The following is a 25,149-nucleotide window of genomic DNA, read 5'->3' on the forward strand; positions in this document are numbered from 1 at the left end:
GACAGTTGGTAAAAAAAACATTTGCAATAAAAAGTCAGAAGTGTAGCTTGAGATTCAAATATCACAGATGATTATTTAATCTACTCTTCGCAGGAGAAATTTATTAAAAAAAAAATTGGCCCAGGGAAGATTAAATCAAGTGAAAGAAATGAGTTGTCTCAGGACCACTACTGTAACTCATTCATGATGCAAAGAAGAAAGTGAAGTGTATTAGGAGTTATAATCTTTTCGTACCTTCAAAAACATAAAGATAAGACAATAATGTCTGTAGCTAGGAATCAACATTAAACTTCATGCCTGAGCTAAGCTCTTCTCTGAGTGAACACAAGGAGTTGCTATTAGATCTAAACTTTCTTATCCTAAACCTTGAGATCATTAGACCCTTGGTAAGGGTCTGGACAGAGAACGTACACTCAAAAATGAGGGGCTCATCTCTACAGAAAATGCGCATGCACAAAAAAAACATTAAAATAACACACCCCTAAAAAATTTCTTCAATACTTCGAATAAAATGGAACATTACATTTCAGAGCTACAAGACTGGCCAATATAAAGACTGTCTCCAGTTATTAGTGGTATTCCAGTAATAACTGGCAAACATTAAAAACCTGGTAGGATTTCATACACTGTACCATCTTAAATAAATTAGTAAAAGTTTACTATAAAAATCATACTTGCGCATAGTAAGATATATGACTCTCAGCAGAGGGAATCCTTTCTTCTCTTCTTATTGATCTGTTCTGAAGAGCAGAAATGATGGGAGAAGGCTGCCTTGAAAACTGCAAGGAGGGAAGCAAGACTGAAACTACATTCCTACAGATTCTGAATGAAGTATTATTTTGGACAGGAAGAGTTTTGTTAATATTTTTCATTTGACAGAAAAATGCTTTTGCTTATCTTAATCAAATTATTTTTGTATTTAATTTGCTTTCAACTCTTAACCACATAAAATTATTGCAAAAATTATTTCATGTGATTTTATTTTCTGCCTACAGTAATCGTAATACTTTTTTCTATGATGTAGTTTTTTAAATTTATGATTAAGTTACATAACTTTTTCTCCTCTAGACAATTCCATTGTATCTGTCCATTTTAGAGAAATGACATGTAGAAATTTCTAGAAGAGAAACAGTTCTATAATTCACTTAGATGTTGTCCATCAGAATTCTATGTGATAGACTTCTTACATCATCCAGGTCCAAGGAAAATAATTAAATTACAAAGAACATAATTGTTAAAGATGAACAGTCCTCCCGTCCTCTAAATTATATAACTTTATATATACTTTCAGCAAAAGCAGGCCATGGTACTTCACAGCAGATATAAAAATCAACTATAGAGTGCAGCTTGCTCTTATTTATCTTGGTTTTACTATTTTTTTAATGCGAATTTGATCAGCAAGATGTGTCCACTGTAGTATGTCTGATTTTTGAATCAGCTGTTCTCTGTGTGTGCACTAAGTGTACCGTAGCTTGATAAACTAAGAGGGGAACAATACTGAAGGTAGAGATGTAAGAAATCATGCAATTTCTTTAAAATTCAGTTATTTCTTAAATTCAGGAAGCAGTATTTGTATCTTAGAAAGTCACTGAAGCATACCATCTTCTTTTCCTCTTCCATCTTTTCTTTCTCAAAATATTGTCTAAGTTGTTCATCTTGCTTTTCTTCTTTTTCTTTTCTTCTTTTTTCTGCCTCTTTTTGCCTCTCTTCATCTAATCGAATTATTTCTTTATTTTTCAATCTTCGCTGTAACATAAACATTATTAGTACATTAAGAAGACTCAACATTATTAAAGTTTTGCTTTCTTTTTCTTTGATGTGTAATTTCAACTTGTCAAAGTGATTAGTATGAAATGAAAAGTATACTTCATGAGGCTGACTTCAAACATTTAAATTAAAAACTATGCCATGCAAATATTAAACATCTGCAGTCCTGGCTCTGCTAACATCATTTAACAGAATTCCTAATAATTTCAATGAACACCCGTTTGTGTCCCCAGATCTGCTGCCAGTTAAGGCTAAACTGTAGGAGTCATTTCCAAAAATTCAGATTCAAACAAAACATACTGCAAACATGCACCACCCTATCGCAAGCCCAGAGAGAAAATTATCATCCAGTCTCAATTTTAGTCTTGTCTCTGTGAAAAGCGATGATACCAGTTAGCTTCCTACTCTATACTAGACCAGCTCTATCATCCAGAAGACAAGACTCATCCAACTAACTTGCTCATACTAGGAAAGAGAATCTAGAATATAAGCTAAGCGTTCTGTCTTAGAAATCTTGAAGTCCTACATCCTGAACTGATCTTTCATAATCCTGCAGGGTACTGAAAGATTTTTCCATCTCTGTTGGCCTTGTGTCCTTTTCATACAATTATTTATGAGATTCTGAATTATGCAAATTCATTCAATTTTCCAAACCTGATAAATAAAGCTTTTGGGTTTGAATTAAATCACAAGTTTACCTCCATGAAAAGTATTCGTTAGATTTGCTTGGCATTCTTCCAAAACAAGCAGTATTCTTATCTCAAAGATATATCCTGGCCAATTCAAGAAAAGACTTTACGAACTCTTCCTGTATAGCTACATTCAGAATACAAATAATTCCATGAGAGGTAGATTTAAGAGGCTAACAAAAGAAAAAAAAAGCTGTTGTTTTGGGTTTGTTTTTTTTTTTTAGTTCACCAATTTGACAAAGCTTTTCACTGGCCTCACAAACAATTTCCTTTAGAAAGGAGAGCACCACTGTCAATTATAAAACTATACAATTTTTCTTAGAATTAACAGTACTTCAAGTTGGTAGTATACCATAAAGAGTGAGAAGAATGTGCTAGTTAATACTGACAATTTTCTACCTCTCCTCTGGTTAATATAGACCCATTTAAAAACAAAAACCAATTCACAGGACACTTCTCAGTTTACCTTCCTAATCTAGAGGACAAATATTACAAAGGGTTAGTTTTGGATGGAAAAAAGTCAAGGTATTAAAATACTACACCTCCTCCTCTTTCTTTCTTTTCTCTTCTTGTTCATTTTCATATGCTTTTTGAATTCTCATCCTCTGTTCAGCTAGTCGTTTTTCTTCTTTTTCTTCTTCCATTCGAAGTTTTTCTCTCTCTGCTTCTTCCCTACATCTCTTTTCTTCAATCTAGAAAATAAAGCAAAGTAGTACTTAACTGTCAATAGCCAGCAATAAACTGATGAACAACATCATGATCTTCTATGACTTTTGCAGTACCTACTCGCACAATCAAAGATTGTATGGAGCAACTGAAAGAATTCTAGGGCCAGTCTTACATTTGAGCTTCAGAATTCCTTTAAAGTGAGATGATATTTTACTGTTTCTTTTTGGCCACTATTTATGGAACCACCCTCCAGTAAGAACACTAATTATAAATGCTACTAATAAAACCTGAATATTTCCTAACACTTACTCTACTCTGGATGTGCTGGAATAACACTTTTCTTCACTGATTAAATAATGGAAGATGGGAAACCAAAACAAAAAAAGATATAGCAATTATCTTTTTCTCTTCCACAATTATAATATTTTTAGACACAGCGCTGACCTACTGAAGCCAAAGGTCTGCCCATTCTTTATTCTTTTTGGCAGCACTATACATGGGAAAAAACCTTGATCTTTTCTTTTTAAGAGATCCACATCAAACTACCATATGACATTCGTACTCTTTTAAATTGTCTAGGATTTCCTTGATATTTAATTAAATTGATATTTAATTCTTGTGGCATAAAATTATATGCGAAGTATTACGGACAGAAGACAGAAGCTGGTAGAAGAACAATCACGTTTTATATACCCATCAATAAATAACTACACTATTATTGTCTCACTGATCACCATTTCATTCTGATGAACTTCCATTTGTATCATATGGACTTCCAATGGCAAACATCTTTGTTTCTTTATATATTTATGTATGCAAACTTGTACTGTAGGCACAGTTTGAGAACTCAATACTGTATTTAGAGACCTCTACTTAGGGGGGGAAAAAAAAATCTAGATTAATGAAGCCAACTATTAATAGCATCACTTTTATAAGCATTTCTTATGTAAGGCAAAACCTGAGAGACTCAATAGCATATAGCTTTTAGTACACCTCTTGTGTACAGAATTGGCTATGATTGGATAAGGTCTTTGGTCAGCAGTAATGATTTACTTTGATTGTAATCCCTCTTTTTAAAATGTATTTAACCAGATGATAACTGATGTGCGCATTCACCTGTAGACGAAGAAAGTTCTTGTAAGACTCCTGTCGCTTAAGATGCTGTGGAGATGGTGGTTCACCGAACACATTACCTCGAGCAAAAGGAGAGGTCTGTGCAAATGTAAAACCTAAGCGGGGGGGAAGTTACAGAAAAAAATCAAAGCAAATTTAAGACAGCAAGCCAGAAGAAGCGGGAATCTGAGACACTTGTTTCAAAAGGTAGTTTTATGACAGCCGTAATTCAAGGCTATAGCTGAAAACAGTAGCTGGGATTAAAAGTTCTTACATTGTCTGCCTAGAATACTGTCAGGTTTTAACTGCTCAATTAATAATGTCCAAGCGAGCTGTCTTTTCACAAAATAATACCTATAAAAGTCATATATTCTACCGTCCAATCTACAGTTTAGTATCTAAAAATGTTACCTGTAAGTTAATTAGAATAGCAAAGATTTTACATCTCATAACTTTACTGCTTGCAATTACTCTGACTTAGCACACGTAGTTCTGTTCCTTCCGTTTATTCACTCTTTAAAAACTGAACATCCTAACAGAGCAAATATTTAGGTAAAATAGCAACGGATGCTACAAAAAATAAAGCCCAAAACTGGCACATAAAATTCTAAGCAGCCAGAAAATTGAATTCTGCCAGTATAAGGTGCTTTCCATACTACGAAGTTTGAAGTGTCAGGTCTCCTTTAACCCTGAGTTACGAATGCGTCATAACCATACAGTCCCAAAAGCTCTAGATAGGTGGAATAACTCAGATACCACACAGAACAGTTTTTGCAGAACAGGATCCCTACAGAAAGCAGAGGAGAAAGGAAGTAAGTAAAGGAAAAGTAGAGTGAGTTGTATTAATTTTTCAGCTGACACAGCATGTTCTTCATTCATATCGTGTCTGCTCCAAAGGACAGTGCCTCAAGGATGTGCAAGAGCCATAGCTCCACTGAGCTGAGATGAACACAGCTGTAGCTGTTCTCATGTTCCCCCGTTACATTTCCCTATATGGTGATGTACCACCCAAGTCAGATGAAAGCAGAAATAATGCATACACTTATTCCCATAGGAATGCACATGCTTACTGCTGCAGCCTAGCCTTAGGAGCATGTGCTTGCATACCAAGGAATACACTTTGAGGTTAGTATTATTTTTCCTTACACGGAATCACTGTTTGAATCCAAAATATAACTAAAATTACATGTGGCTCTTTCAGGATGGATTTACTTCACATGGATATATTCTATGCAAAAAAGCAGAATAAAGATTATACACCATTTGAAAGGCATGGACATAAGACAGACAAGTTACTATGGAAGGTATCAAAGAATGAACTTACTGCGTACCAGCTACTATCCTGCAAGTTCCTCTTTTAATGGGGTGATGTAAAAAAAAAAAAAAACCAACCCCAAAACACAACCACAAAAACAAACAACCAAACCCACCAAAACCTACACTAAGCCACTTTACTGCCTGACTAATCAAATGGAAGGTGCAAGACTATAAAGTTCCCATCACTGGTCCGCACCACCTCCTGATCCCAAAGTAAGTGATCTAACCAGGGGGCTCTCTGCTATTCTGCATTATTACTTTATTGGCCTTGCCTGTTTCACTTCTTACTAAACGGTTAAATATACACTGTATTAGGGAGAAAGAGCAAGAGGGAAGACAGAATGAACAAAAAAAAAAAAAATGATTCTACAGCCAGTGGTCAGGACACTGAATTGCAATCATGCGAAGTAGATCCATGCCCCAAATACCATGTAATTCTTTATACAGAAGTGCAACGGTTCAGAGAGGAGAAAGAAAAGCAACATCTAAGCTGACTTGAGGAGACCACCACCGATCCTGGCCTTTGCCCATCCCAGACTAGGGACAAGTCTGGAGTACCAAAGTTCTCTCATTTAGGTGTCTCACAAAATGTAAGAGAAAGATGCATTAGTTTTTAAATAGGAAAATAAAATAAAATCCCTAAAACTTGGAGGCAGTGCACAGGGCTGCATGTGTACCCAATTTACCTGTAACTTTTTAGAAATTGTTAACCTAGTTACTGTACCAATTTCATCTTAACCTGTAACATCATACATCTGCAGACCGTCCTCCTCCCTTTATTTCCATCTTCTCTCCTACTATACAGTTGTATTTTACTGTGTTATTTAAGAGTAGAACAAACATGTATGAAGATTTGATTAGATAACATTGAACCCGGAAAACTAATATACTGATCCTGTCTGCTCAGTGCTAAAACAGTTACTAGTTATCATTACTGACAAGACAGATAAGAAAATACATTTTCAGTGCACACAGTGACAGCAATGAAGAAGTTTGGGAAAGAAGCAGGATACTGGCTTCGCAGGTAGAGACCACTAACACTACCATAGGACTACTAGAAAGGAGTAAAGAAACTAGAGAATTTTGATCACTAAGACCTATAAATAGTTAGAGCTGTAATACAGTATTCTTAAAAACCTGCTATTTTATTTGTAGATGCTTCTGTGTTCTCAGGTCTTGGGGAGGCCAAACTTAGATCAACAGATACAATAGCCCTTTTATCTTCATATAGTCTTGCCTCTGGATTATGATATGCATCTTCATTTTGCTTGTGCATCATATTCAAGTCCGCTAAAGGAAAGGGGAAATAACCGTTTATAATATTTTATTCTCATAAAAGGCACGTTCACCATAGATTCTCAAAAATACAGGGATTTTTGAGCAGACTCCACTTTTCCTGAGCATATCAACTATGGGAACAAAAAACTTAAGCAAAGACAAGAATATAGAAGCTCTAGGTGAAATACTAGTTATTAGGAATTCACTGATTAAAAGATTTATTTTGTTGGTTTTCTTTTGCCAGGAATGATTCTTCACAGCAAACCTCCCCTCTCCCCCGCCCAAAAATGCTATGAAATGGAAAAATAAAGAACAAAAATGACTGACAAGTCTGTGTTGACAAGCATGTATTTAGAAACCACCCCTTCTTCTATTTCCTTAAAGCTGTAAAATACTTTTGAGTTTAGTATTGGTATCTTAAGTACTGAATCTCTATTTGATTACTATTAAGGGCGATAAGCACAATTGAACCATTAAAGTGTATTTTGGTCTTCATGTCTTTAGTAATAATCCAGGTGCAGACTTCTATATGTAAGCAAAACGATGCCATCCAACATTTTTACCAAAATTTACATGGTGCCTCTCAGTTATCATAAAAATCCTGATCAAAGATGTTAATTTCAGCTCATTTTGAAGTGTTACCGTACTATACCTAGAAGGCTCATTTCAAAACGAAAAAGTACTACAGTTTTCAGATTATCTTTTTAAATAGTGTTTCTGATAATTACGAATTACCGTAGTCATTTAAGCACACAGATTCCAAGAACTTTAAATTGCATCCTTCTCTGTAAAGCAGCCTTTGCATACATCAGTCTCAAAAGCTATTTACAGACATTTTCAAGGGGATAAAAAGACAAGTCACACTGCATAAAAAAGAGACATGGCAGAAAGCACGTTATGTTTCACGACATTTGACTCATAGCTTATCAATCATGTTGCTAAACTATGGTGGGAAAAATAACTTTACATGTGTAACTCAGGAAATCAGGCTAAGAAACTTCTTTCTCTTGGTTCTTCATTTACGGACGGAGATAAGCTTTTCAGCAGGTATATGCAGAACTTAGACTAATATGAGACCCCTACATTTTCCCCTGACCCACTCTACTCACACCATTGTAAAGCCTAGAGAAAGAAGCCAGACACTCAAATGCAGTGCCTAAAGTTAGGCAGTCTGGGGATAAACACAAGCTTGAACCTTCAACACAAGCTTCTAAACTTATTATTTGAGTACACAATCTTTAAAAAGCATTTAAACTTTACCCCCTACCCTCAAACCACACTATAAATTTAGCCATATGTTGCTCAGGTGTCATAAAACTGAAACTAATTATTTATATATAAACTGTTACCCCAGTAAGTGTTCCATGCTTTGAAAATCCTCCTATTTTATTACCAGGAGACATATTTTTAAAATCTGATCAGAATTCAGCATCATATTCCAATAACAAGAAAATCAATTTGTTTCACATTAGAAATCAATCGTTATAAAATTGTAAAACTCACTCATTCAGATGCTAAAGGCAAGAATGAAGAGAGCTAGCACAGGCCAAGATTTCGAAATATACAAATCTAATCATGCCTACTGAGTACTATTTTTATTTTAGGTAAACTATTCCTGTAGGGTTCACTAGGAACCAGGATCAGGAATTTGAGTTTTAATCTTACATCTATCTCTGATTTACTGGAGGGGTGGATAAACAACTTGCCCGGATCATAGCTATCTCTCATCTCACTACTCCCATCTAGTATAAAACAGCACTTGCAAAAAAATAAACCTTAAAAAAACATTACTGCTGACTGCTATTTATATAGCCATTTACCAGCAGTGTTACTTGGGGAAATTTAAATATTCTGCTTAGCTTTATTCAAACATGCTTCCATTTTCCATGTCGCAAGTAGAGCTTTCTAAGCCTAGAATTTATTTTAAAAAAGAAAAACAATAAAAAACCCCTGTTCCTGGAAAATGTTTAAATAAAAGTCTTCACAACAGACCTTAGCACATTTGTATTGCATATGTTTCTAACAGCTTGTTTTCCTCCTTCTCCCTTTACCATTGCATTGTGTCTTCACATATAGTTGACATATCCTGTGTTTCCCATTTTGTTCAAATTGTACTCTTCGAATGATTCTCTAGAAATCAAAATAATTACTCACTTAAATATTCCTAGAGTGCATCTGCTTGAAACAAGTACATCTATTTGTCAATAAAGGGCTACCAGTGTTACAAAACAAGGAATAGCATATCTGAACAGAGTCCTTACGAGAGCAAGAAAACAATCTTGAAAAGACAACCCATAATTTTGGCAAACATACTTATCAGATTTCCTTTTGCATCTCTGAGAGGAGCACCGCCACCACCTTTTCCCCAGGGGTTGTAATTCCTCATTTCTGCTTCTAACTTGGCTTCGTAGCGTTCCTTCTCCTCTCTCTCTTGTCTGCGTCGTTCCTCTCTCTCTCTTATCTAAACCCAAACCAGTCAGTTGCATAAAAATGTCACATTAAGTATAATTTTAATAAAAAGTTAATGGAGCAAGCTGAATGCTATCATTACCCATTCCCCCCATCTACATCAAGCAAATCGCAAACATTTCACTGCCTATACTGCAGGCAGTGCATTGAATACTGTTGTCAAAACATGCACGTCCAGTTGTGCATAAACACAGAGAAACATACAGATACACCTTGTAAGACTTCCAAGTTCCAGAAATGTTCACATCTGACACTTGCAGTAGATCAAAAGTCCCATATCTTTGAATCTTTGATACAGAAGTTTATACTGCCTGAAAACTAAACAGGCAAAATTCTACAATACTACAGCACTAGCTTCTCTCAACCTGGTATATTTTGTTTAACCAATACTTAGACTAGAGATGACATGAGAGAAAGACTCCTAACAATGAATGCATTAATAGAATGCTACACAATTCTATAACATTCATGAAATAGTTTTCTGCAGTAATACAGGATGATCTATGCAAATAACACAGAACTGTTCATATGGTTTGTTCTTCCTTTTCTTCAAAATCAGGTTAAATTTATATGACTAAGTATCCTAATATCTTAATGTAGCATTTACAAAGAGAACAGCTGTTAAAAAAAAGTCCCATCTTCTATTCAAAGCTTTTAAAACATCAGCTACTATTTATGTAGCTGAAATCTATTAATGTATTTTTCTTAAGTTTGTTTCTTCCGTGCATTAGATGAACATTTCCCTTCATCAAGTAGGCAGACAATTTCTTAAGAGAGATAATGAGTCAACACAAAGACGCAGCTAGCCCCTTCACCTGTTTACAAAAATGGTCAGTCAGGTTTGTCTATAGGAAAAAAAAGCAGAATACCTTCTGTTCACTTTCAACCATAAGCAGCATAACAACTTTGAAAGACTGTTATCGTGCCACGTTTATTAGACTTTTATGTCAAATTGTGCAGTCTCTCATATGGCAAGATAACATTTACTTCTTCAGACTATAGTTAGAAAATGCCTTCAGAGAAGTGTAAGTGCAATATCAGACACTATTCCTAAATGTCTATTTTATTCTTAATTTGACCTTGATTGGCAGCCTCTCCTTTATCCCTATGCACAATCATAATTAGAACTAAAATATTTTTATAGCAATTATTTACCTCCACTGAAGAAATTACATAAAGAAGAATAAGATAAGAAAAACGTTAGTGCCACTGAACTGGGTTCTAGCAAAATCTCTTCTGAAATAACATGTCTTATCATGGTCAAATACATTTTATGAATATAAACTCCCACAAGGTGCAGCAGCAAAAGGCCACTAAAATGAGTAGGGGACTAGGACATCTACTGGAAGACAGGAGAGACAAGAAATTTGTCTAGTCTATCAAAAAGGAAGCTGAAAAGAGATAAGACACCACCTACAAACACACTGGAAGTAAACATTAGGGAAGCTTTTGAATTAGGATCCAAATAATCATGAAGAACTTATTGAAATTAGAGTGTTTCTAATAATTATAGCAATAATGCTCAAAAGCAATCTTTCAATAGGAATATCAGAGCAATACAACTCATTGCTTTAAAGATGCAGGTTCTTATGTTTATGAAAATAATTATATAAAACTCCATGCCTGGAACTAATCTGTTTGCTGTCAGTCTTAACATTCTCTCTGCCTTGGACAAAAAAATTGGAGCGCTTACTGTCCACCTGAAGAGCTAAAATGAGCTAAAGCAGGGTCAGAGGAATGGGAGGAAGAAAGTGATGAAGGGAGGGAGAGTTAAGAAAGCTTTTTACTTGTAAACTAAATAAATATGTTTGAAAGAGTACTACAGTTACAACCAATATATGTTAAAAAGTAAAAGAAGAAAGCATCAGAAGCTTTATCGCTCAGTACCTGCTGTTGTAATTCTTGTTGATAAGATAATGTTGCCTCTTTGGAAGGCTTTGGTTTTTCTTCAGAAAATAATCCTATGCTTCTTTGTCTGTCTCCTGTATTCCTCTGTCCAATGTTACTTCTGAATTAGAAAACCAAACACATAAAAGGAAAACATCATAAGGTCCAGAGGCGGGGGGGGGGTGTTTTAAAAAAAAAAATCCCTGCCTGAAATATTTAAGAGCTGTTGTTTTCCACAGCCTGGAAGTTTATAATCTCAAACATTTTCATAAATCCATATAAAAATAGGAGTTCACTGAATTATTGTTTAGCTAGAAATTCTTAATTAGAAGTTTGAAGAGTTGTCTTTAACACACTTTATTTCAAAGGCATATCTGTTGTCAGCAAAATACTCCCAACATGAAAAGCATATTTATCAATACAGATAAATACAAACAAAGAATATGAATACAGATAATACTTACACAGATTGCTCTACCGGGGCTTGGCCTAAAGGAAGATCCAGATTAGGTGTGGGTTGCATTCCCATCATACCTGTACCATCTACACAGTAAAAAAAAAATACTATTTTAAATTTTGAATGCTCAGATAGAAACATTTGCCATTACCTAAAAGAACAGAGCTCACTGCCCAAACTCTGTGACTGCAGAATTACAAACAGGACTCTCAACTTCTATAACAAACTTCACTAATCCTTAATGCCCGCTAAAGCAAGAAATATAATGCCAAGGTACAAATCTATTTCTTAAATTCAACTAAATCCCTTTAAAATTTACAAATGTCTTCATTAACATATTCTACAATGAACTAACAAGAAGAAATAACTCGCTTAATGTAACACTTGTCTTCATGCTTTCCAAATGTGTCCTCTATTATGAGGAGAGCCCCTTTGCCTCCTGCAGAAATGCAGTACATTTGGCATCTACACCCTTACTGAAATAGGACCTGCAGCACTCTGCCACAGCAGGGCTTGAAATTACTGTGCACACTACTGCTTGTGTTCAAGACAGTAAGATGCATCTCTAAAACAATTTCACACTTTCAATTTTAAGCACTAGCAATATTCCAGTTTGTGACAACAAGCTTGAAGACAACCTAACTCTCGTATGTGAATTTGAAGTATTAGTTTATTTAATACTCTAAACTGTAAGCCATCTTACCCTAGAGGTTATATTGATACAAGGGTAAAAAACCCGAACAAACAACAAAACACCAGAATAAAACACCAAAAAAAACCCCACACCAAACAAACCCCAAAAAACCCAAAAACTACTGTGAGTTAAAACTGTGGTCTGAAAATAAGATTACAAAGAAAAGGTAAAAAAGGTGCCTGGAACTAAAAAAAAAAAAAAAAAAAAAATTAAAAAAAATTATCATCTTTCTCAAACCATAAGATATTACATTTCAAGATAGGGAGAAATTTACACTGGAGATAAAAAAAACAAATCTAAAAACTTTTGCTCTTAAATCTCTAACATTCCTGAAATTCCCCAGTGGATACAATCTCATTCAAATCAACCAGTAAAAGAGTAGTTGTTATTATTATAAGGTTTTTTTCTCCTTTAACTTTTCTACGAAGGTAGCACAACAATTTTTTTAAAGTATTTCTGGTTTTCCTCTAAAGAAAAAAAGAAAAAAACAAACACCACACAATCCAGTCCCTCCCCACACACATCACAGTTGTTTCACTTGTGAAATCATCATGAAGCAGTCAAAGGGTAGAAGGAATTCTTAAAAAGTTTGATTTCTTCATACAGTTCCTTTAAAAATATCTAAAATTATATCTGAAATTGTAGTAACACCTAAACATGTAATCAATTATAATATGATTTAAGCAATTTTAGAAAATAAAGGTTTGATTATCAAAACTGTAAAGAAAATTATCTGGGAGGAGTAATGGCTAAGTAGCCAAGACTAGAGCTTGTTCAAGCGATGAACAAGATGTCTGGAAGCCATAGCCTCTTTTGCAGTTGGAGAAAACAACTTCATTCAAAACCAGTATTGAAAAAAAGCCTACTTTTCATTCAATACACATCTAAAAAATGGGTTTAAATTCCTGTTACCAGTCCTACATTATTCATCATTTAACTAGATGAAAAGCAGTCATCTGAATCACTCTAACAACCAATCCACCTGAAATCATCAACTTACAATACGCAAGATTGGGATCCAAAGGATTCCTAACCCCATAAAAGTAATATGCGTCATCATAAGGCGTTCTATAGTTGTCTGTCAAAACTGGTGGTGGAGGTGGCGGCATCGGTGCAAGCCTCAAAGAAAAAAAGAACACAATTTTTTGTTTTGTTGTACAACTGAAAAGAGAGATCATCAAAAGAAGAAAGAAAGGCGAAAAAAAAGAGAGAGAGAGAGAGAGAGAATTCACTGTAGGATAACTCTAGATTTAGCTCAGCCCAAGACCTCTCATTAGTGCCATGCAGGAACAAGATACAATAAGCCTCAGTAGGATATTAACCTTCCCTTAGGGAGCAGTACATGAACCCATACTATTTCAGAGATCTAAAGAACATAAAACAAGCATGCCTTCTTTAACTGGTTCAGTTAATGATACTTACTGGTTACATCAGTAACAGTAAATAAAACAAGCCAAGGATTAGTCTCTGGTCAAAGGGCAAGTGGCCTAAAGCTCCTTCTCTCTCCCAAAACAGTTTAGTCGCAACCACAGTGTCTACCTGAAGCTGTCCTTGCCTACGCTGCATTCCTGAGCTTAGCCCTGGGAGATCGCTTAATTGATAGGGGCCAAATTCGTGCCATACCAGCCTTCTAACTATATGGACACTGCTAAAAATATGGCACTCTTGCAACACCGTTCCATATTACAGCCATGGACGTCATTTCTACAGCACGACTCTTATCCTACACAAACAACCACTAAGTAGTAATAACATGCTTAGCACCAAGCTTATTTAACATGGAAAATGAACATGATGGTGAACCACCTGGGAGCTGCTATTTCACCAAGAGTGCTGGCTAGGCCCCTGTGAAAGTCTTCATTCACTGGAGAGGCTGAAGGGATGGGCACCGGAGTCTGGAAAGCCACCCTAGGCCTTTCAGGAGGTACTTTCTCTTCAGAAGCTCTTGCTGTCAAGCCAAACTGCTTCAATCTATTTGGCTGGGGGGGGGGGAATAGAAAAAGAGAGAAAAAAAGCAGTTACTTTGTTATTACTAGGAAATATTCTGAACCTCCATTTAGGCTGTGTTAACCACTTCACTGGGTCCCAACTAGCTGTTCAAAATTTCTAGTAATTGCATTTTTTTCTCCCAAGGAATTACTGAAAATCTAATACTACAAGGAAATCCAGCATGTTTATCACAGATTTACAAAATCCAGCCTCTGTGGCAGGTTTCAGGAAGTGTATGGTTCTAGTTATTATCCAGGAGAAAAAAAAAAAAAAAGAGTATTTACACAGTAAATAACCTGTACTACAGGTTATCTACAACCACCAGTGTCTTACACTGATAGTGTTATCATATTATGCATAGGAAAAGTTTCTAAAATACACCCCCAAAAAACCCCCTAAAATAGCTCATAATCAGTAAAAACAAAAACAAACACACACTGAGACTTTTTCCAATAAACATTTCCTTGCAATACTGTTATTTCCTTTTTGGGGTTCCTTTGATTTTATTAGCTTTTGCAACCACAACAATTACAAAATTTTGTGGTGGGTGTGGTTTTTTTTTTTTTTTTGAAGTTCAAATGTTTATTGATAACTGGCAGCCTCAGAAAAAAGTCAAAAGGCAACATGCAAGTAATGCAAAGGCATGCAAGTCAGTTAGTTTCAGAACTATCCTATCACACCCAGAAAGCCCTTATACCAGCTGCTATGCATAAATATGTTAATATTTCTTGAAATGAATCAATATAATAGAAGACCAGAAAAAATTCATACATTGTATAACAGATTTTTTTTTTTTTTCTGAATTTAGTGGTCCTAACATTATAGTGCTTCAATTAACATGCATTCAGAGAAAGTAATAGCAGCAACCAGCTAAATATCTAACAGCAAACCATATACCCTACAATATGGAAGTATTTCAGCAAAATATTAAATCTTTACCTCCTCATCACTTAGCTGCAAGACAGTATATACAAGGCAGTTAGTACTCACCAATCATGAACTACAGCACTAAGATTAAAATTCACAAAATCTACTAGACATGAATATTTGTTTATAACGTTTAACTTCAAATTTCTAGATGTGAATACAAAATTAGATAATAGATATGAGCTACAGCAATTGAAAATTATAAAGCAGTCCACAGACCTTTTTTTTTTTTTTTAAACTTGTCTTTTCAAATCCAGTGTCTTGAGCAGGAAAACATTTAAAACAACCTTTCTCACTAACAAATTTGACGTGAACTGTTCCCTAAGTGCCCCAGATTTCAGGTCTGTAGTTAATTTCAGATGTGACTATGGTACTTAGTTCATCCTGGGGATTGTTTTCTTTTAAACAAGCAGTATATACAACAGTCTACATTTATAGATTCTTAATCAGGCATTGCTATTTAACCAACCTGTAATTAATCAAGAAATCCACCTAATTAGAATCCCTCCCCGAGAGGCAATCTAAAGCTAACAGTGACTGCTGCTTAATGAATGTAGCAATTCTACTTAATTGAAGGCTTTCAGCTAAATTAATGGTTTTAAAACATTATACATGCCCTGCACTTGCTCTGGATATAATTTTGTTCCTACAACAGGCACTTTTCAGTCTCTGAGATGCTTACGGTATATAGAGTGCTTCAGCACAGCATGCTTCTGCCTAGTCAGCTTTGATTAGACAAAACTGTTTACGCTGACCTTACAGCCTGCTGTGCCAAAAGAGCCGGCATCCTCTGCTCAGTTTTTCCTCTTTTCCTGCCTGGCTCCCAGCTGTACACTCCATCCCTCTCCCTTTAACCATCTGAATCCCTGATTAGCCAACTGACCTCTCTAAGCCAACTAAAGCAGCAAAAAAGATTCAGATTTTTGCCAGCTAACCAAGCTGAATCAGTTCACAAAAGGGATCAAACAAGCACCACAGATACTTTAAGCAGAGAGGGCAGGAACGTGCACCCAGACCACTTGTCAGTGTTCTCCCTCCCTATTTAGGAGTAAGAATTTTGATTCAGCTGCATTGCCTATCTACGTGCATTCTCAGTCTCCTGCCTCACATGCTGACTAACAGCATCTTACATTGATTCATCTTCATTTTCTAGAAAATAAGAGCTCCTTTCACCTCTGCTGAACTCTCCAGAAATGGCACAAGTTTCTTTCTGTGTTGTAGCCTCCCCCAAAAAACAGCACTGTTGATAATTTAAACTGGTAACCAGTTAAATTAATAACCAGTTTATTCCTGCTTGAGAAAAAGTTACCCATCCTACATCTCCAACAGCAGATCTCTACTGCACCCAAGATGCAATGGCTTCAGGCACTTAGCAAACACACATGCAAATCATACTAGTTCTGTGACAATCAGTCTGCTACTAATGTTACTAGTGCTGACAATCTACTCTTTCATATAAGCTAATCAAAATTCTTAGTACAATAATCACCTTACCAAGGAAGTGGAGACAGTAGTAACTCTGCATTAAGTCTTAAAAGCCACATAATATTAACATCTTGCTTTTTACAAAATCCTAGAAAAATGCCTGTAATCCTGAACACTACATTTGATAGTTTAAAAAAGAATTACAAATTTGAAATTAAAAATTGCTACAATGAGATCAACTCAGCTGCAAAACAACTGGATTTTTTTTTTAATTGAAAAAGAGCAAAAACTTTCTGCAGCATACTTTACATTCCCAAGGAAAGGTTACTAATGTGTGCATGTACAGGCTACCACTGGATGCCAAGTATTTTTTCCATGATACGCACTGCTTGTACAAAATTGGCACTTGGTCACAGCAAAAGAATATGTTCGATAACTTCCGTGAAAATATTTTTCTCTTAAGCTGAAAGCATATGTAATGAGTTACAGCCTTATCATCCTTGGCTTCGATTTTATTCTATGCTAATGCCCTATTAGAAAAAACCACAACATTTATCATTCTATAAAAGCCCTACAGAGTTTTGTGACTGAGCAACCACAGTGTACATGTACTAAAAAAAGTCTATATAGGTGAAAGAAAATCCAAGTTCCTCACCTTCTTTTCTGGGTCTCGAGCTCCAGAAGCAGCAACTGAGAGCTCAAGTTCCTTCTCACTGTTTTTGTTTTAAAAAAGAAAAAAAAAGGATCAAATCAGAAAGCAGTAACAACTATATTCATTCTTTCAAATGACATCACAACTCTGTAGTTAAAATAACCCTGAAAATACAGGATAACAGAAGACATGATTCCACTTGATTTCTTCTCGAGTCAGGGAAGAAGGACACTGTATATTCTTTGTAAATAAACAGAACTCTCAAGAAGTATCTGGCTATCATCTATTCAGCCTAATAAAAATCCAACTACCATAAAAGGACAAACCACCACATTGCTTTTTACTACAGCTTTTCAGGACATTTCTTAAAAATTGATCTTTAGTCATGTTACAGCAAGAATTTTATAATAAACATATTGAAATGAATGATTCAAAAGTACAGCAGTAAGTACTATATTGTAATTTCAGGGCTCAGGCTTGTTCAGCATGTACAATTTTTCGTCACAGTGAAACTGTCAACAGTAACCTATTTTTAATTCCTTATCCCTTCACTAATAACACTGTGTGTTTTTATGTATCGATATTACCATTCAGCAGGCAGCTACTAATAGGTAAGCAAGAAATTTTTATTTTATTATTCTGCATAAGCCAGATGGTCAAGTGCTTTGAAACTGAACGGTTACTTTCCTAAATTGGAGGGCAAAACAAGCTTCATTTTCAACTTTGCAAAGTAATTAGACACTCCTCTACCAGCAAAAAAGATAACTTCAGTCAGAGCTTCTTTACCCTTAAGAAACTAAAAAAAATTTTTTTTAAATGAAAAAAATCTGTTTTTTCCTTTGTTCCATTGAAAGCTGGTGAATTTGTTTATTAAAAACTAAAGCTCTCATGCCAATGAGTTTAGTTGGATGCAATATTACCTAGCTAGCTGGAAGTGATCGTGCCCCTGTACTTGGCACTGGTGAGGCCGCACCTCAAATACTGTGTTCAGTTTTGGGCCCCTCACTACAAGAAAGACATTGAGGTGTTAGAGCGTGTCCAGAGAAGGGCAACGAGGCTGGTGAGGGGTCTGGAGAACAAGTCTTATGAGGAGCGGCTGAGGGAACTGGGGTTGTTTAGCCTGGAGAAAAGGAGGCTGAGGGGAGACCTCATCGCGCTCTACAACTCCCTGAAAGGAGGTTGTAGCGAGGTGGGTGTCGGTCTCTTCTCCCAAGTAACAAGCGATAGGACGAGAGGAAATGGCCTCAAGTTGCGCCAGGGGAGGTTTAGATTGGACGTGAGGAAAAATTTCTTTACTGAAAGAGTGGTTAAACATTGGGACAGGCTGCCCAGGGAAGTGGTTGAATCTCCATCCCTGGAAGTATTTAAAAGACGAGCAGATGAGGCACTTCGGGACATGGTTTAGTGGACATGGTGGTGTTGGTTCGACGGTTGGACTCGATGATCTTAGAGGTCTTTTCCAACCTTAATGATTCTATGATTCTATGAATTCCTTAGTTATGAAAATTATTCTTACCACATTGAGTTAATGAAATTCCTTTAAATTTCAGCCATTATCTTTTAAAAATATAGTAACTTTCCATTACCGTCTCTTATTTCGCTGTTGCTCAGCCATCTGTTCTATTAGTTCTTGCCTGTATTTCTCTTTTTTCCTTTGGAGAAGTTCTCGGTCCTGACCACCTAATGGAAATGACCACACATTTGTGTAAATGCTCCACAAAATACACAAAAGGTACTGGAAAAAAACATTGCATTTCAGTCAATTTAAAACATGAAACACAGAAGAGTATACGATCTGGGAATGTGCATAATTACACCGGATCTTTACTGACTCAAAAAAATCCCCAACCTAGTTTTAATATGCAGTTTGTTTGGAGTATGATGATCAAAACTACTAAAATTTTCATTGTTATTTTCCTAGTTTGCCTGGTTTTGTATAGACAGAAAGCTACAAATTTCAAAGCTATGTGATAAGACAGCGACTAAAAAAAGTTACTTAAATTTTGTATTTTTTTCCCCTAATGCTCAGCTAAGGAAGATACATGACGGCACTCCAAAATTATGAGACACTGCTCTGGATAAAAATGAAAGTTAAAACTGAAGAGAGTCAAACGCACAGGGAGGAAAGCAAATAGCTCCACTTTTAGGATGGTTCCCATGACTACTAAGAATTAACAAAGTATTGGCAGATATGTATATGTAAAAGGAAACAGTGATAACATCTCACATGGATTTTAAGGAACCCAAAAAACTTTCAACTTGTGGTAGTTCCCCCACAATAAGTGTGGTGTCTTCTATTATTTTAAAAACAGAACAACAAAAAAAACATCATCACCACTTTCTATATAGTGTGACTATCAGACACAAGGACTCCTAACATATTTCCATACACAAAGTCACTGTGGATCTCCAGTGAAGTTGACCTGAACAATAAAGTGAAGGAAGCCGCAAAGAAAGTAAAACAAACAAAAAAACCCTCAAAACAACAACCACCACCACGATGCATGACTGACTGAATTTTTTATTCAATTATTGTGCTGGGACTGTAAAGTGACCAAAACGTGCAAGATAACCTCTTGGTTTTTGATTTTTGGGGACTCTGAAGTCACTTCTCATTTCCAAAAATGTCAAGTTTTAATTTACTTAATCTTTATACAACATAGTTAACGATATTCTCCTAACCAGGACTGCTAGGAATACAAATTCATAACTTCGCGTACTCAAGTTACTACAAGTGAGGTGACTGAAACAGATCAGAGAGACTGATCATTACAACACCACTGTTTTAATGCTGCCTTTAAACAGTTCCAAAAAATTGAGCTGCCACATATAGCACTGAAGATCAGGTAAGTTCAAATGTAAAAATAAATAGAAATTATTCTGACAACTGTTAGTCAATTTTTCCACAATTCAAACCTACCTTGCCTTCAAAGGCTCCCATCTGAAGAACGACTATAGTTCTTTTAGTCTTGCCTTATAATTTTCTGAATTTAGCTAGGAATGCTATGTTTTCAACAGTATTTCTCTCTACTATGCTCAATAGTAATGTTCCCTGCTAAATTTTATGGCTACATTTAAGCAGTAAAGAGATGATCAGAATCATTTGTTCTTGCACAAGTTTGTGAACAGTACCATTTCCCATATTTCTGCAATTAAAATGCAATACCAAGTCTTTAACAATGCAAAGGTTAATATTTCTCCTATACTTCACTTCATAAAAAAACTTAAGAATGTATCTGGGCCTTAAACTGGTAATGAAATCTAAGAAGAAACTTGGGCTCTTCAAAATTAACTAGAAAGCCCTGTTACATTAAGGGGGAAATGGAGCATATTTTTCTTTTTTTGTTTTCTCTATGTAAATAATACTTATTTACCAGTCTTGGGTTCAACTAGCACAAAGAAAAAGCTAATTTTTCTAGTTTTTAATTATTCCCAAAGAAAAATAAAATATGCCAAGAAAAGCTAACTCAGAGTTATTAGTTAGGTTTTTATACATACCAAGAACAAGGCCTGTTGCATACGGCATTTCAGCTGCAGACTTGACCGGTTCATTAGCTGAAGAACTAATTTGTACCTGATTTCTGGCAAAGACAAAAAAGAAAATGGAAGGATCAAACTCAAGAATTTACTTGCAGTCTGTGTGAAACATGATAGATGCCCTTGCATCACCATGTGATACATTTATGACAAACAGCTTTCCTAAAATCCAAAGAAATATCACAAGCAAAAGAAGAAACCGCCTGGCAAAAAGGCGTTTCTCACAGTTCTCATTTGCCTGAGGTTTCTGAAGCCATCAGAAACACTGTCTCAGTTGAGCACTTCAACAATGTTGACAGACTGAGTGGTGCCAGTCAAGGGTTTCTGTAAGGGCTTTACAAGTGTTCTGCTTCTGCCTCATCCACTTAGATCACTTCAGGACTTGCAAAACCAAGACGAGGAAAAAAAAAAGGAAATTTAAAACTACTATCAAAAAAGGATTCCTCGTTATTCTAATCATTAGAAGTCTTTAATCGGAGAATAGGTGATCTATTGTTTCAAAAAGAAAACTGGCATGAAAGCTTCAACAGCTGTTCTCAAAGGAAACACCTTTTTCTTGTTTTACTATCCTAGCCGCAGAAAAACCATCAGCCATTTCAGGATACATATTAGGGATTTTAAATAAACATTTTCCTTTCACCATGATTTTGCAGTGCAATTATCAGAAAAATACACTGTATACCACACCTAGAATTTCCATTTCTTGAGATCTGCTGCACACGTGCTCTCTCCTTTAATTCGTCTTCATAATCTGCAGGTTGATCTCTTACTATTCCGTCCAGATAGGGCCTTAAAGAAATAGAAAATATTCAGCTATGCTTGCCTAAAAACATCCAATCTGAAACGGAAGGTCCAGCAGTTTCATGCAAATGGATCCTCAGCCTGATTGCACACTGGACGGCAGAACCAGTTCTGAAAATATCACACAAAATTTCTATAAATAATTCACTTTGCTAGCATTGTCAAGGCAGCTCTCTGTCTGGAGTTTGAATTCCCAAGCCTGCTTTCATGCAACCTTTACCTATTGAGCCTGGTTAAGAGTTTTGAGAGCTGAAGAGCATTCAGCATTCACACTGCATTAATTGAAACAGATCTTGCTGCTCTTAATCCCCAGGAGCCAACAAAGTCTACAACAGATTTCGGCACACAGCTATTGGGCAAGTCTGGTAAAACAGTTCATTCAGATATGAAAAGCTTCTTTAATGACAACCTACCCTTCACTATGCACCTGATACCATTTAAAAGAGAGAGGCGACTTTTCATCAAAGACAGGTAACATGGTGAATACAAAAATTCAGGAGCTAAAATTTGAATCATCTACGTATGAAGTAATATAATTGAAACTTCAAGTAATTCCAAAGATGCCAAAAATTGTATGCACACAAGGGAGCTTTTCCTGAAAAGATCTGGGGTAGTTGAATTTACACGCTTTTCTTGCCTTGCAAATTAACTACTCTTTAATAAGGACTTCAAGTTATCTTGATAAAATAAGGCAAGAATAGGTATTCAATGAAAAATAAAGTACCTAATAGATGCTAACAAAGTTACATATTTTCCAGAGCTGGACAGAGACATGGAATTCCTATTAAGCAAACCAAAAGAAAATACTAAGTAAACATAGAAAAACCCCATCTTATTCTTTTATGTAAAAAGATCCACAGCTCTGCCCATCTCTGTAATTTAAATAAATTAAATAAAAGCCAATAATCAAAGGCGAAAGGATGCAAGCAGATCATTAAACATTGATTTGGCATCTTAACAACCCACAAGAACAACATGAAAGAACGACATCCATCCTCTTGGCATAACATGATCTTCTTTCATGATCAAGATGATCTTTTTGATAACGATCAATCTGCTACTTACAAGGCTGGTCACATAAGACTGAAACACAGTCAGGAAATAGAAAGCCTAGTCCATAGCTTTCAGCCAGATAAAAGGATGCAGGGAGGAAGCAAAGAAACAAACCTTTGCATTCAAGAGGCAACCTTTTTTGTAAAAAGCAGCAAGCTTAGCATGGCAGGCCCAGACCTGCTGGCCCAATTCAATCAAGAAGCTGTTGTATCCTGTTTCTAGGACAGACCTGGCTGCTGGGGACGGACTAAAGCATTCCACTCATAAGAACCAAAATATTTTGCACTTCCTTTCACTTTCCTGTCACCATTTCTATTTGCTGGAATATGCCACAGTCCTTGTGCCTCCGTCAAAACAGAAACCTTTCTGAAAAGTCCTGTTACAAACACCTGCCTCTCCAAACTAATAAAGCCCATTTAAAAACAAGAACTGTAGTACTGCAAATAAAAATCTTTCTCCTTATGAATTTAGTTTCTGTCATGAATCAAATGTGTTATGGAAAAGCTGACTTTGCCTGAAATGTAGAAAAAAAAATGCTAACTCTTCTGAAGCTGAGCTGTCAGTAACTAATAGATGTGTTTCTCCTTCTTGAAGAGAGACTGAATATAGTTCATAAAAGGTTAAGTGGAGCTCCTTGTGAAGGAGGAAAAAAGTACTAGATTACAAAGCACATTTAATAAGAAAAATGATGAAAAGTAATTTTCAATAAAAATTCAGCAAAGTAGAAAATACACAGCAAAAAAACCCCAAACCTTAATTTTATGTACAAATTTAAGTTCGGGCAATTCAGGTGATGGTCCAGCAACTTCTTTTAAGAAGATGCACCAAGTTTGCCAATAACAAAGATAAGACTATCTTCTGTACTTTCTTTTAAAAGAAAACTGGAACTGAAACTGTTTCAGAGGCCTCTCCAAATAAGCAATGAATTGCCTAGTGATATACTGGTCACAGACATTTATATAAGCACCATCAGTGTTTTCTGGAATAACTAAGAACTAGTATACCTCTATTCAACATGATACTGTCTACTGTTGGTTCAAACACCATCCTTGCTGATATTTTACATACATAATTCTGTAAATACTCTTTGAGAAACAAAGTAAACCATTGCATTAGACAGTGGCAAACAGCTACCTAGTAAAAAGAGGACATTCATCTTTCTGGGTGTTAATTAACATGGAGGATTAACGTTGCTGTTAGTCTCAAAAATATGGACATTTTGGTTATCTTTGTTAGACACCAAGTCAAGCTTCTAATATTTTTCTTTCTGGAAAGCTGTAGGACAAGATGACCCTACCCTAAAACCTCCTTTGCTTATTTCTACCAATATTACACTACAGGGTGGAACAATTTTTGTATTTTGCATTCTTTTCTCTGAATCTCATTCAGCAGAAAACAGGCAATCTTGTTCCTGCTATCTATTTAACCACTGTTTCCATTTCCTAGTCTTTTTCAGAAACATTGTATGAATAAATACATGCTTTTAGAAGCACATCTGAACATACAATCTGAAACTCTGAAATAACCCATTTATTTAGTCTGCATCTCCCAAATGCTTCCAGACATTTCATTTTCTCCATAGTTACTTAATTCCTTTACGATTTTTTTTAAAAAGGCTGAGAAAGAATATCAAAAGCTATTTTTGTAGAGAAGTTATTTTAACTCTATTGGCATTTGAAACTGGAAAAGAAGCATGACTTAATTCAATTTAGAAAACACTTTTGCAGTAGAAGAGCATTTTAGGGTTTGTTTTTCCCAGTTATTAATTTGCAGTACTATCCAGAAAATTATCCCTGTAAACAATGACTCAAAAGATCATTTAACCAGTCCATCAGCAATTAACAACGAAATACGTTCGTAATATTTAACACTGTTGAGAGTGGTACAATTTGCCTTCTGTTTTTTCTACAAGTGTTAATTCTAGAAAAAAAAAGTGGTTATTTTGCCTAACAAGGGAAAGACAGTGCTGTTTTCTTCACTGAAGCAACTGCAGTAAAATAATTCTGGCAACAGGCTTAACACAAAGGAGAAAAAAAAAAAAAGAAGAAAAAAGGCATCTACAACACTCATGTTCCCAAGATCTGTAAAGTGAACAAATGAACACTCTTCAAGCACCTTTTTAAATTTTATTTACAAGAAACTTTACTGCTTTATTTCATTTGAATTTAGCGGTATAAAACACATCTGTTTCAAGTTTGGTACTACTTCACACCACAACCCATCTGCTTTTGAAAGCAACCAGTTCTTGCAATGGAATAACCAAAGGTGGCCAGACTGCCAAACCCTGAATGATTGGGAAGGTTGTGCTTTTTGGTTTTTTCCTCTCCTTTCAAATGAGTGAGCTAGAAGGGAAAGATTAACAATTTATGTCAAAGTAACCAAACTGATTTATCAGTTAACACAGTAAAGACTATTTAATAATGAA

At 35.6% G+C, this 25,149-nt stretch overlaps 1 protein-coding gene across 11 annotated transcripts in view; it reads right to left on the reverse strand.

Annotated features, from left to right (window-relative positions):
- CSPP1 (centrosome and spindle pole associated protein 1) overlaps window positions 1–25,149 on the reverse strand; it is a 65,739-nt gene that overhangs the window by 18,886 nt on the left and 21,704 nt on the right. For 7 of the 11 annotated variants that reach the window (XM_076329599.1, XM_076329600.1, XM_076329602.1 and 4 more), the window contains 15 exons: window positions 21,558–21,659; window positions 20,832–20,914; window positions 18,920–19,013; window positions 17,337–17,394; window positions 15,269–15,283; window positions 14,147–14,319; window positions 13,341–13,459; window positions 11,654–11,732; window positions 11,190–11,310; window positions 9,147–9,294; window positions 6,693–6,845; window positions 4,242–4,354; window positions 2,999–3,148; window positions 1,600–1,746; window positions 675–779 (listed from right to left, as the gene is read on the reverse strand). In XM_076329599.1, coding sequence (XP_076185714.1) covers window positions 675–779; window positions 1,600–1,746; window positions 2,999–3,148; window positions 4,242–4,354; window positions 6,693–6,845; window positions 9,147–9,294; window positions 11,190–11,310; window positions 11,654–11,732; window positions 13,341–13,459; window positions 14,147–14,319; window positions 15,269–15,283; window positions 17,337–17,394; window positions 18,920–19,013; window positions 20,832–20,914; window positions 21,558–21,659 — 1,660 coding nt within the window. The remainder of the gene's footprint in view (window positions 1–674; window positions 780–1,599; window positions 1,747–2,998; window positions 3,149–4,241; window positions 4,355–6,692; window positions 6,846–9,146; window positions 9,295–11,189; window positions 11,311–11,653; window positions 11,733–13,340; window positions 13,460–14,146; window positions 14,320–15,268; window positions 15,284–17,336; window positions 17,395–18,919; window positions 19,014–20,831; window positions 20,915–21,557; window positions 21,660–25,149) is intronic. The other 4 variants (XM_076329605.1, XM_076329598.1, XM_076329603.1 and 1 more) reach the window with 3 other exon arrangements.

Source organism: Aptenodytes patagonicus, chromosome 2 (assembly GCF_965638725.1).
Source record: "Aptenodytes patagonicus chromosome 2, bAptPat1.pri.cur, whole genome shotgun sequence".
In the NCBI taxonomy this organism is placed as follows: Eukaryota; Metazoa; Chordata; class Aves; order Sphenisciformes; family Spheniscidae; genus Aptenodytes; species Aptenodytes patagonicus.